The 12,436-nt window shown below is 40.8% G+C and overlaps 2 protein-coding genes across 2 annotated transcripts; one reads left to right on the forward strand and one right to left on the reverse strand.

Annotated features, from left to right (window-relative positions):
* The first annotated feature begins 954 nt into the window (after positions 1–954).
* On the forward strand, positions 955–4,837 carry LOC131970324 (extracellular calcium-sensing receptor-like). Its single transcript, XM_059331693.1, has 9 exons — positions 955–1,100; positions 1,385–1,679; positions 1,833–1,919; positions 2,074–2,343; positions 2,603–2,809; positions 2,902–3,177; positions 3,386–3,610; positions 3,724–3,847; positions 3,927–4,837. Exons 1-9 carry the CDS (start codon positions 991–993, stop codon positions 4,835–4,837), a joined length of 2,505 nt encoding a protein of 834 aa, XP_059187676.1. The 5' UTR covers positions 955–990.
* A 1,507-nt stretch (positions 4,838–6,344) lies between these two features.
* LOC131970575 (extracellular calcium-sensing receptor-like) lies at positions 6,345–10,456 on the reverse strand. Its single transcript, XM_059332002.1, has 12 exons — positions 10,218–10,456; positions 9,797–10,038; positions 9,594–9,676; positions 9,198–9,377; positions 8,921–9,109; positions 8,597–8,821; positions 8,264–8,527; positions 7,887–8,096; positions 7,657–7,780; positions 7,361–7,554; positions 6,849–7,130; positions 6,345–6,767 (listed from the first exon to the last, which is right to left on the reverse strand). Exons 1-12 carry the CDS (start codon positions 10,454–10,456, stop codon positions 6,345–6,347), a joined length of 2,655 nt encoding a protein of 884 aa, XP_059187985.1.
* Between the last annotated feature and the right edge of the window lie 1,980 nt (positions 10,457–12,436).

The raw sequence follows: 12,436 nt of genomic DNA on the forward strand, positions 1-12,436 counted from the left end.
CGCCAACAATTCAGAACTGAGTTTCCAGCTCTTATTTTCACTTAAACTATGTTTCCTGTGTTCACTGCTGTTCATTGGCCGTCCAAAACTTTGGACATGCCAACTGAGACATGTAGTGTTTGGAATCAGCTTTGTGCTTTGTGTATCCTGCATCTTGGTGAAAACCATGATGGTTCTGGTTGTGTTCATGGCTTCTAAGCCAGGAGGTGAAGCCATTCTGAAGTGGTTTGGTGTTTTGCAGCAGAGGGTGACAGTTTTGATTCTAACTACTGTTCAGGCAGCAATCTGTGCTGTTATTCTGGGAATCTTCCCCTATCATCGCAGTACACCCATGGTATGCGCCAACAATTCAGAGCTGAGTTTCCTGCTGTTGGTGTCTCTTAAACTATGTTTCCTTTGCTCACTGCTGTCTATGGGTCGCCAGGAGGTGGAGCCATTCTGAAGTGGTTTGGTGCTGTGCAGAAGAGAGGAACAGTTCTGGTTCTTACTTCTATTCAGGCAGCAATCTGCACTGCTTGGCTTCTCTTTATATGATGCTCCCATCTAGTGGACATATTCAGGGAATATTTGAGCATTCAGTGAGTTTAATTTGGCATGCTTGTCACAACTATGTTTAGGTTTGTACTCATTATAAAGTATCTCTCATGATACATGTTGCTGTAATGGCCTTGGTGAGATGTTATTAAAAGTGCCTAAAGTCATTTAGCCTCAATAAAAAATCAATCTCAAATGAAATGCATTTTAGGCCCTGCCCCTACCGTTGCTTATGCCCTGATGGGTGGTGTGTAACATTAAACAATACAGCAAGTCAATAAAAGGAGTTGACACTGGGTCAGAAAATGGGTCCACAGGAGGAAAGTCATGTGGCCATTTTTAGAAATCAACTTGATTGTGTACTTCATGTTGTTGTATTCTGACTTCTCTTCTGCTGTGCCCTCCCCTCTTCATACTACCACTTGCCAGCTGCAGGGACAGTTTCATCTCAATGGGATGCACAAAGCTGGAGATGTGGTTCTGGGTGGGCTGTTTCAGATACACTTCTTTTCTGTCTTTCCTGACTTGTCTTTTACTTCAGAGCCACAACATCCTACCTGCCATGGGTGAGTGTGTCAGGGAATCTGGAAAGCGCAAAAACTGGAAAAAATCTATCCCATTAATACAATGTATTTTTGATGACAAGATAATACTCTGTTAGAATTGCATTGTGTATTTATGCAACTTTAGATAATACACAGACACCTTTATCTTTTTCATGTACTGTAATAGAATAATTGTTGCTATTGAACAGGCTTAGTTCTTTGCAAATATGTACTTGTGCAACATTTTCATGTCACCATAGTCACTTATCATGCAGTATTTTCCAACAGCTGTATTTTTCTGTTAGTTTTGATGTCCTAGGATTCAGGCGGGCTCAGACCATGGCCTTTGCTATTGATGAGATCAACAGAAACAACAACCTGCTACCAAATGTGACTCTGGGATACAGTCTTTATGACAATTGTGCCAAACTTGGAATTGGATTCCGTGCAGCGTTGTCATTAACCAGTGGTCGAGAGCAGCAGTTTATATTAGACGAGACCTGTGTAGGAACCCCACCAGTCCTAGGGATTGTGGGTGATTCTTCCTCTACACGCTCTATTGCCATCTCCAGTGTCTTAGGTTTGTACAGAGTGCCCATGGTAAGTTTTTCACCATCATTCTTAAAATGTGTTAATTTTGTTTTTTCATTATATATGTAATGTCTTTTAAACATGGGCAATTCAACCTGAAAAATGTAAATGACCTGATAGACTATTTAATGTTTTCAGGATGTACTTCTGTGTCTTTCACAGGTGAGTTATTTTGCCACATGTTCCTGCCTGACTGACCGGCAAAAGTTTCCATCCTTTTTTAGGACGATCCCAAGCGATGCTTTCCAGGTGAATATTAATCAGTGAAATAAAAATGCATAAAAAAAACATTACTTAAACATTCCTCAAAAAGCATCCCTGGTGCTGCAGTGAAGAATACAGGATTCCTAGAGAAAGATTTCTCCAGCCTGTGCACTAATGACTCCACTCTGCATCCACTTAGGTGCGTGCCATGATTCAGATTCTGAAACACTTTGGCTGGACTTGGGCAGGTTTGCTGATCAGTGATGATGACTATGGACTCCACGCTGCCCGGTCCTTTCAGTCTGACCTGGCTCAGTCTGGAGGAGGTTGTCTGTCCTACCTGGAGGTTTTACCCTGGGAAAATGACAAAGCTGAATACAGGAGGATTGTGGATGTGATGAGGAAATCTACAGCTCGTGTGGTCATTGTGTTTGCACATGAGAGTCACATGCTTAACCTAATGGAAGAGGTTGGGTTTTGAATACAACTTAATTATTATTTGTTAAATTATACAACTTCATCTTTCATCTGTCAAGCTGAAATATTTAAGTGACAATAAAATATTGTCCTGTAAAAATAGATTCATTTGGATGAATCAAACCTCCTATTTGTTAAATACGCTGCTGGGTTATTGATTTAGATCACTAACTCACCATAATTTCACCATACTATGAGTGAAAAGATTTCAACAGTTTGCATTTTTGTATCTCATATACTGTAACGCACAGGTGGTGAGGCAGAATGTTACAGGCCTGCAGTGGATAGCAAGTGAAGCTTGGACAGCAGCTGCTGTGCTGCAGACACCCCGCCTCATGCCGTACCTGGGTGGCACCCTGGGTATTGCCATCCGTCGAGGAGAAATACCAGGACTCAGGGATTTTATGTTAAGAGTACGTCCTGACCTACAACACAACAAGAGCTATGAAAATAGTGTTGTGAGTTAAACCTTGCAATCTGATCTGGTATTTGTATGAACAATCATGTATATGCTTATTATTTATAACAAACCGTTTTAAATATATTTCAGGTAAATCAATATTGGGAATACACATTTCAGTGTAGATTTGCACCACATCCAGCAGGTTGGGTTGAAGCTGGGGGAGTACTATGCACTGGAGAGGAAGATTTAGAGAATGTGGAGACTGAGTTCTTGGACATTTCAAACCTCAGGCCAGAGTATAATGTGTACAAGGCTGTGTATGCTCTGGCGTACGCTCTTGATGACATGCTGCAGTGCGAGCCAGGGAGGGGGCCTTTCACAGGGCACAGCTGTGGCAAATTGAAGAAACCGGAGCCATGGCAGGTGTGGTATCAGTTTACACTTACTATTGACATGGTTAAAACTGAGACCAATGTGTTGTCACCAGTGATAGCAGAACAACACAATCAAAACACAATATTAACAAACTAATATGTTTCTAAGATAATAGAAAGCCTGTGTAGGTAATTATTGTTGTTCCCAGTTTTAGTCAAATTTGGTTTTCCTTTATTCCTTATTCTGGTCCACACAGCTTGTGTATTATTTGCAGAAAGTAAATTTCACCACCTCATTTGGTGATGAAGTGTCGTTTGATGAGAATGGTGATGCCTTACCAATATATGATGTCATGAACTGGCTGTGGCTCCCTGATGGACGAACAAAGATTCAGAATGTGGGTGACGTTAAAGAGTCAGCTGAAGGCGAAGAACTCACACTGGATGAAGACAAAATCTTCTGGAACTTTGAATTCAAACAGGTTCATTCATAATTCATTCATAATTTGAGATATCTGTTTGTGACCCATAGATAAATAATTATAGCAGTGTATGCAAGTGTAGAAATAACACATTTCTATTTGTCTTCAAACAGCCCCTGCGGTCAGTGTGCAGTGAGAGCTGTCCTCCAGGTACCCGCATGGCCAGAAAGAAAGGGCAACCTGAGTGCTGCTTTGACTGCATTCCTTGTTCTGAGGGAAAGATCAGCAATAACACTGGTTGGTATTCAGTTTTAAACATTGCACTTTGCAGATATAAGGATGAACTCAACACTTACTCTCAACCCTGTTTTCATAGACTCCATGGAGTGCACCAGTTGTCCAGAGGACTTCTGGTCCAGCCCCCAGCGTGACCACTGTGTTCCTAAGAAAACTGAGTTCCTCTCCTACCATGAACCTCTGGGTATCTGCTTGACAACAGCCTCATTGTTGGGCACATTTATATGTGTTGTTGTGCTGGGGATTTTCATCTACCATCGCAGCACCCCTATCGTGCGCGCCAACAATTCAGAACTGAGTTTCCAGCTCTTATTTTCACTTAAACTATGTTTCCTGTGTTCACTGCTGTTCATTGGCCGTCCAAAACTTTGGACATGCCAACTGAGACATGCAGTGTTTGGAATCAGCTTTGTGCTTTGTGTATCCTGCATCCTGGTGAAAACCATGGTGGTTCTGGTTGTGTTCAAGGCTTCTAAGCCAGGAGGTGAAGCCATTCTGAAGTGGTTTGGTGTTTTGCAGCAGAGGGCGACAGTTTTGATTCTAACTACTGTTCAGGCAGCAATCTGCACCGCTTGGCTTGTCTCTGCTTCACCAGCTCCTCATAAAAACACTCAATACCACAATGACAAGATAGTTTATGAATGTGAAGTCGGGTCAACAGTTGGTTTTTCAATATTGCTGGGCTATATTGGCCTACTGGCTATCCTCAGTTTTCTTATTGCGTTCCTGGCAAGGAATCTTCCAGATAGTTTCAATGAGGCCAAACTCATCACTTTCAGCATGCTGATCTTTTGTGCTGTGTGGGTGGCCTTTGTTCCTGCTTATATCAGCTCCCCAGGCAAATATGCAGATGCAGTGGAGGTATTTGCCATCTTGGCTTCAAGTTTCGGTCTCTTGGTGTCGCTGTTTGGACCCAAATGTTACATAATCCTGCTGAGACCAGAAAGGAACACCAAGAAAGCAATTATGGGTCGGGGCCTTGAGTCATAAAATCTGCACTTCCAGTTCCATAGGACATAATTTATATATTTTTTTCTGTATACAATGCAAAAAAACAAGCAGAAAAATAGTCTGACAGTAATATCAATGTTAATTTATTGAGACCGCAGGGCTGATGACAAATAACTTGGATCATAGTATGTGTGATATTCTGTTTGGTTTTTTTCAGGATGCAGTTGAAATATATAGTTCTTGCTCTTCAAATACTGTTATTGCCTTTGTGACTTTCAATAGTGAGGTTAACATTACACTTGATTAAACTATACATTCCTTTCTCTCATATTGCCAACAAATTAAAAAAGTTAATCTCAGCTCCTGAGTTTCAAAACATCAACATCAAAGAAACTTTTACTTCCTGAGTATAAGGAACTGCAATTTTTGTTATTCACACAGTACCAAATTCAAGCATCTGAGATGAAAGCTGATTGTGGTCATATTTGCATATTCTTAGTACACAGAGCTTCACACTTCCACTAAGTCAGCAACTTTAGAAAAGGCACAGTCTCAAATTTAGCAGATTCTGCTTAACACCAGTTATAATGTATAAACTCTGCTCTTGTTAACACCAACTTTTCTGTCTCAACAAGCATTGCACTAGGTTGAAAGAGAACAGTGGGTGAATACCCTTGTATTTCCATGAACATAATTAATTTCCATACTCAATGAGTGAATGTTTCACTCTAAAGAGTAGCTCTGTAGATGTGTGAAATGATTCAGTGTAGTGGGATAAGTGGTAGAAAAGAAAATGTGGCATTTTTCTGGATAAAATTAAATTAAACTCAATAAAATTTCATCAAATTGAGCTGCTGGAGTGTCTTTTACTGTGACAAAATACACACAGTTAATGAATTACAACAATGAGTGTGGGATACGTGAAGTAAATATTTCATGAGCCATAAATAATGGCAAAAGCTCACATCTCTTTACCTCTTTGTTAGTTATTAGTTTCACTTTTCTGCAACTTGCATTTATTCTATGCAGTGCATTTCTGTATTTGGTTGTGCTTTTGTGTTATGTTTTTTGTTGTTACATGTGTTATATGTATTTTTTTTCACATCACAATAATGTATGCAAGAATCAGTTACAGATACTGATACTTTTCAGTGAAAAAAAATTCCGCATACATCCTGAGAAATCAGAATCTAGTGGCTGCATTTCTAAATGACTAGTATTTTGTCAAAACTACAACACAGAAAACAATTTAATACGAACATGTTTTATTCTCTCACTAATTTTAGAATTTTAGGGCCTGTGAGTAATGTACAGTAGATACACTATTAGCGACAATAGTTATTGTGTCTTTATATAATGTTTCCTATTTCTAGACAGTCAAAACTATAAAGATCATTCTTTATTCCGATGAGACAATACTGAATGAATATAATAAATACATGCATATTGAAAAGAAGAAAAACTAAAACATAAGACATCCTAAGCAATGGCTGTATAGTGAAAGTAATATTTGATCGATTTAAATATGTGCATTGTTCATTTTATGCTACCTTGCCATCAGGTGTTTCTTTGTGTTTTTCTCAGGCCTCAAAAGAATGATAAAACATTTTGGGGCAAAAATACAGAGCAGCAAACCATAGCTAGAGGCCAGGATTGCAAAAATCTCCACAGCAACAGTGTACTTTCCAGGAGAGCTAACATACGCAGGGACAAAGGCCACCCAGACAGCACAGAATATCAGCATGCTGAAGGTGATCAGTTTGGCCTCATTGAAATTGTCAGGGAGTTTCCGAGCAAGAAAGGCCAAGAGGAGGCAGGTGAAGGCCAGCAGACCAATGTAGCCCAGAACCAGAGAGAAACCCACCACTGAGGCCATGGCACACTCCAGGGTGACCTTTGACCCTTGGAAACCCAGATCACGTCGAGGCACAGGGGGGCTGAGGGATAGCCATGTGGCACAGATGATAATCTGGATAAAAATATAATCAAATTGATTAAAATAGAGCAAAACTTGTGAAAATAAATAGAAATAAAAGCACATCTCTAATACCTGTATACCAGTAAGAAGGCAGACACTTCCTCTCTGTTGGCCTGGACCAAACCACTTAATTAGGGCTTCAGCACCAGGCCGGGCTGAGCGGAAAGCTGCCAGAACTACAATAGTCTTGACTTGGAGGCAGGAAACACAAAGTACAAAGCTGATCCCAAAAGCTGCCTGCTGGAACCGACAGGCCCAGACTGATGGACGGCCGATGAACACCAGCGAGCACAGGAAGCAGAGCTTCAACGACAGGAGAAGCAGGAAGCTCAGCTCTGAATTATTGGCTCGCACCTGCAAAGGAAAAGTCATTAAAAATATTGAACATGAACATCCAAATAGGAAAGTACTGGTATAAATGTTAATTTTTTTTCACTAATGTAGTAAAATTTTGCGATGTAGAAAAAATGGCATGGTAGGGAATTCAATTAGATAAATGTAAATACACAATTGCACAACACAATGGCTATTTGTTGAAAATGTACAATGTAGGTTTTTTTTTTTGTATTATTCTAGGTTCTTACCATAGGTGTTTGGCGGTAGCAGACAAACACCATAAATACAGCCGTTGTCACGGCAACACCAGACACAGCTGCTGTAGTCAGAGTAATGCCCAAAGTTTCATTAAAGGAGAGGAAGTCCAGCTGGCGAGGGATGCAGGCATTTTGTTCAGCATTGGACCAAAACTCAGATGGACAACGTTCACAGTGAAGGGAATCTGGGAGATGATAAGAGGGGGGAGGTTTAGAGGAAAAGGATAAAGTGCAGATGAGCTTAAAGCAGATAGAGTTTCTGATGTTTGAAATTGTAATTTCCTCACCAGTTTGATTGCTTATCTCCCCTTCAGCACATGGGATACAGTCAAAGCAGCAGAGAGGTTCTCCTTTCCTGTTGGCCTTTCTGGTGCCTGGAGGGCAGCTCTCACTGCACACTGAGGCAGGCACCTGAACAACAAGTAAAAGCGTATTCTCAAGTGCATAATGTCTCATTAATCACAATAAATAGTATTATAAATATTGGTCTGAATCAAGTTTTTTCCTTTTTAATCACCTGATTGGATCCTGTGCTCCACTGTATTGCAGACTCATTAAGGTGGAGGTCAAAGCCGTCCACACGACCAATCAGAACCAGTTTGAGTGACCCCTCAGGGCTGTTCTGCCAGTTAACAAGGTCATACTTTGCTGGAATGTCGGCACCTTGGAAATGAAACATTTCACCTTGTGGTGTGGTGAAATTCACATTGTTCAAGTGACCCAATAGCTGAAAGCATCAAAAGATTGAAACATGCATTATAACCAACAGGTGCAAAATCATACTTGAGACATTTGTATTTTTGAAATACTATACACATGATAACTTGACATGGAATTCTAAAATCGTAGGTTGTTAATTTCCCCTTTCAGGGAAAGGCTGGTTATCATGCCTACCTCTATGGGTTTGATGTTGTTTGGAGAACTGCAGGTGGAGCTGTTGTTTCTGGGTGAGTTGCCTCTGTTTGGGCAGGAGAGAAGGCTGTGAAGGGCGTGGGCTGCCGCATAAACAGCAAGGTAGACATTATATGTCACCCTAAGCTGAGAGGTGTCAGTGAAGTGATTGTGAACTCCCTCCAGGGACTCTGTCCCGCTGCAGGGTGATAGTAGAGCTTTCTGCAGAGATCTAATGGCAGGAGGTGAAGTAGAAATATTTAATGGCTGGTTGGACCCCTGTGCCGAGGTCACAGATTTGAAGGATGGAGCGGACTGTAAAAAGAGACGTGCAGCACCAGGACTGCATCCAAATTCAGTTTCCCAGAACTCTCTTAGAAACGTATCATCAGGACGATCAATGGGGTCCAAATTTCTGATGTAATTTTCAAAACCAGTTACAGCTGAACTTCTAATGGCCACACCAAGAACTCCTTTTGCCACTTTAGAAGTCACCGGATGTTGAAGGAGATCACCACTGGTGCTCCAAGCCTCACTGGCCAGAAACTGTCTGTCAGTCACCTAGTGATAGCAACACAACACAATCAAAAGATAATGTTTCAAAGCTCAGTTCTGTTATTATTTACAGATGCAATGCACGATTCTAAATCAGTTTCTCACATTTATCTTTTCTAGTTGTAGGAACAGCTCCCTCACATCTGTGTACCAGGAAAAGACCAGAATCACTTTTGCAGTTGAAGCCTGAATTGCGAGTGCTGCTTGTCTGGCGTCGCTCACGATTCTTTCCCTTTGGAGAGTCTTTACAAATGCCAGACACACCCCTGCCCCCTGAGTCTCCTCCTGAAATACCTGCAAGGAGCAAAAATAGAATATATGAATGAAAAGTATTCATGTAATTAATGGATAATATAAGTCGCTCTATAACAAAAAGAAACACCTTTACTGCCATGTGGCCATAATTATTGTTTGCTACCACTGCTCCGATCCAAGTCCAATTGAAGCGTATGGCGAGCTGGGCAATAGCCCGGGCTTGGTAAATATCACTGGGGATAGTCCTGAAGAAGTTAGGAAATTGATGCCTGTCACTCAGACAGGGGCAGCTCGCCAGGTAGCTTATCTGAAAGTTACAACAAGAAATCCTTTCATTGAAATATACTTCCAGATTTTTTGTCTTCATCCCCAAAAGGCGTTGTGTTATTGTTTTGTTGCCCAAAGAGAAAACTTTTCACTGTAGTTTAGAGTCAAATGAGGCACCAGCTCCCTGAAAAAGAGGAGAAACAAGTGACAGTACAGTGTTTTTTGGTGTATTCAAAATAAAACTTACTAAAGGTACAGAGAGTGGGCCCAGCATTCTGGAGAGGATCTGGGCCGTCACAGAGGAAGCACCACCGATGATCAGGGGAACAGGGTGATCACCTGATAACAACATTAAAAGATTGAATTAAGAGTTTTTACGTAAAAACAACAAAAAAAAAATCAGGTTTGCAAAACCAAACATTATTTGGATGAGTATAAAATAGATACATAACAAACAACCTCTTCTTTTTCCAATTTCCTCTCCATATCCTGCAGAATAGTCAGGAGGATCTGTTGAGGTACAGCTGGGTCTGTCTCCTCCAACCAGCGACAGTGCTCCCTGAAGAGCCCACGGCGGTCTGCCACAGCTATCAAAAATACTGTAGCCCAGCTTCAGACCTGGTAGCAGCATTGAGCTGTGATTAATTTCCTCCACTGCAAACACCATGGCATATAAGTATTGCAAAGAAGCACGTTCTAAACTGAGACAAAAGGAGATAAGGAGTGAGAGAAATATCAGATAAAAATGTCATTGATTCTGTCAAGCCACCAGTACTGATCTAGATTTTTTCATATAAAAAAGAAAAGACCCAAGAAAGATACTAATTATTATTATCATCATCACAATAATCACGGCAAATAGCACAGTTCAGAGTTTTACCGGGCGCAAGGTTTGTAGTGCGGCAGCTGACTGAAGTCGTTTTCTATAGCTGGAATTTGGTAATGAAGAGTAAAGAGCCCACCAAGAACTACATCTCCATCCTGGAACAGACCCTGGTTGCTGGGTGTCCCCCACCGAGAACAAGTCTCCGTCTGAACTGTCTGCAACCCGACCCTGAGGCCCAGCTGTCTGCCCACAAGCAGCAGCCTCAGAGTGAAGAGCCAGGAGAACCAAGACATGGATGAAGCTGTTCTGCACTCTTCAGATATTTACAATATGCTCAGTTAGGTTTCTGATAGGAAGCACATTCAACATCCATAACCACTTGACAATGGAAAAAGTAAAATCAGCTCAAATCCCTCCAACTGCAGCAGGAAAAAGTTCATATCTTTTTATCAACGCATCCACCTGTAAAGCAAGACAACAATATAAAGTTCAAACGGTAGATTTTCATACAGCAGAAATAGCTTACTGACACTGTATCTAAACTGTTACAGACCCCCCTCCTACTCTGAGCAGTTGGACTGTTGATGTGGGTATTTATAATAGATGTAAAGCCTTTTTTGCAACCAAGTAAACAGGATGGCACACAACCCCAAATTACTCCTCTCAAGAGTGAAAGTAAAACCATAACAGCATGATTGCAAATGATTACTTGTTTTTTAAGGTAGGTGGTAGAAGTGTGAGTGCATGGAAGCCAATGCATTAAGTATTCCTTTATTAAATTGAGTTCTTCAATACGTTTTCTTATATGCAGGATCAAACATTTGTTTGTTCGATATTTTGCTCTAACAGGCTGACATGGTGTACAAAACTTACTGCTGACTTTAGCTTTATTGGTAAGGCAGGTATGATGAAACATGTTTCATTGTATGATAACTACATCCTACTTTTTTAAATCTTATATCAATAAAGATTTTTAGCTCTTTCTTGGTCAAAAATCCGTTGTTATGGCTTTTCAAAAACTGGTGCTGTGTTTTATTGCTCAGAGAAAACATGTTCATAGTGGTTATGTAATTTTTCGTATTATTGCTGATTCCAGCACCATTGGCCAATCTCTTGTCTAAGATTTCAAGAGTTCTTCCCTGGCCTATGCTTCACACTTCCACTGAGTTTCATGAATATTGGGCCAGTGGCTTTTCTGTAATCCTGTCAATCTTATATCAATACATTTTACGTACTGGCTTACAGTGTCTAAAAGATTTTTAGCTCTTTCTTGGTCAAAAATCTGTTGTTATGGCTTTCCAAAAACCTGTGCCATTTTCCGGAGAACAGATCAAATTCAGTTGACTTTGTTTTTACTGCCTTACCTGGGAAATTTAACCTGCAGTGTAGCAAAAACAGACAACTTTACAAGTACCCTATTACCTATTTAGGGATAAAAAATACTTTAATAAGGTCAGTTATTCTGCCACTATTAACAAAAGTGGGTGATATGTTGCTTTGGTCATTCTTTTCTTTAAACAAGACTTTCACAAACTAGATTGTTGGACAGAGAGCTCAGACCTGCACCAAGGCCATTGGTGCATGAGCTTCGAACGCTAATGTGGAAACAAAATAGAGAATACAAAGATATACTTTGTTTTATTGCTCAGAGAAAACATGTCGATAGTGGTTTTGTAATTTTTCATATTATTACTGAGTCCAGCACCACTGGCCAATCTCTTGTCTATGTGCTGCAAGATTTCAAGAGTTCTTCCCTGGCCTATGCTTCACACTTCCACTGAGGCTACGTTTACACGAGGACGGTCTGAACAGAAGACGCAAAAGTGGCGTCGCGTCTTCACTTTTTATTCCTCATTTAGACAAGCTTTTTCGGGAGGAAATCTTCGTGCATACGGTGACGCAAAAGTGTGTGAAATTCGATTGTATGCATGCCAGGCGGCATCACTTAAAGCGATAAGAGCATCTTTGGGCATGCAGAAGTTTTCACGCCACACTTTTTCATCAGCTACTCCTTCCACAAAGTTATCCACCATCCACTAGATCTCCCAGGTCTCGTTCACAGCCGTCTGGCTCGCCTCCGACGAATTGCTGCATCCTAAATGTGATAGGGGTAATTACAGATCCTTCTTTGTTCAGTAATACTATCTGTACATATCCTGTACATTTGGTGGAAAGACTCCTGTAAGTTTATTAGAGCTGCCAGAGCAGCTTGAAGGTCCGACGCATGGAAATAATCCCACGTTTGTTTATTTTCCTGTACTGGAGCATGTATG

This window comes from Centropristis striata, chromosome 4, assembly GCF_030273125.1.
Source record: "Centropristis striata isolate RG_2023a ecotype Rhode Island chromosome 4, C.striata_1.0, whole genome shotgun sequence".
In the NCBI taxonomy this organism is placed as follows: Eukaryota; Metazoa; Chordata; class Actinopteri; order Perciformes; family Serranidae; genus Centropristis; species Centropristis striata.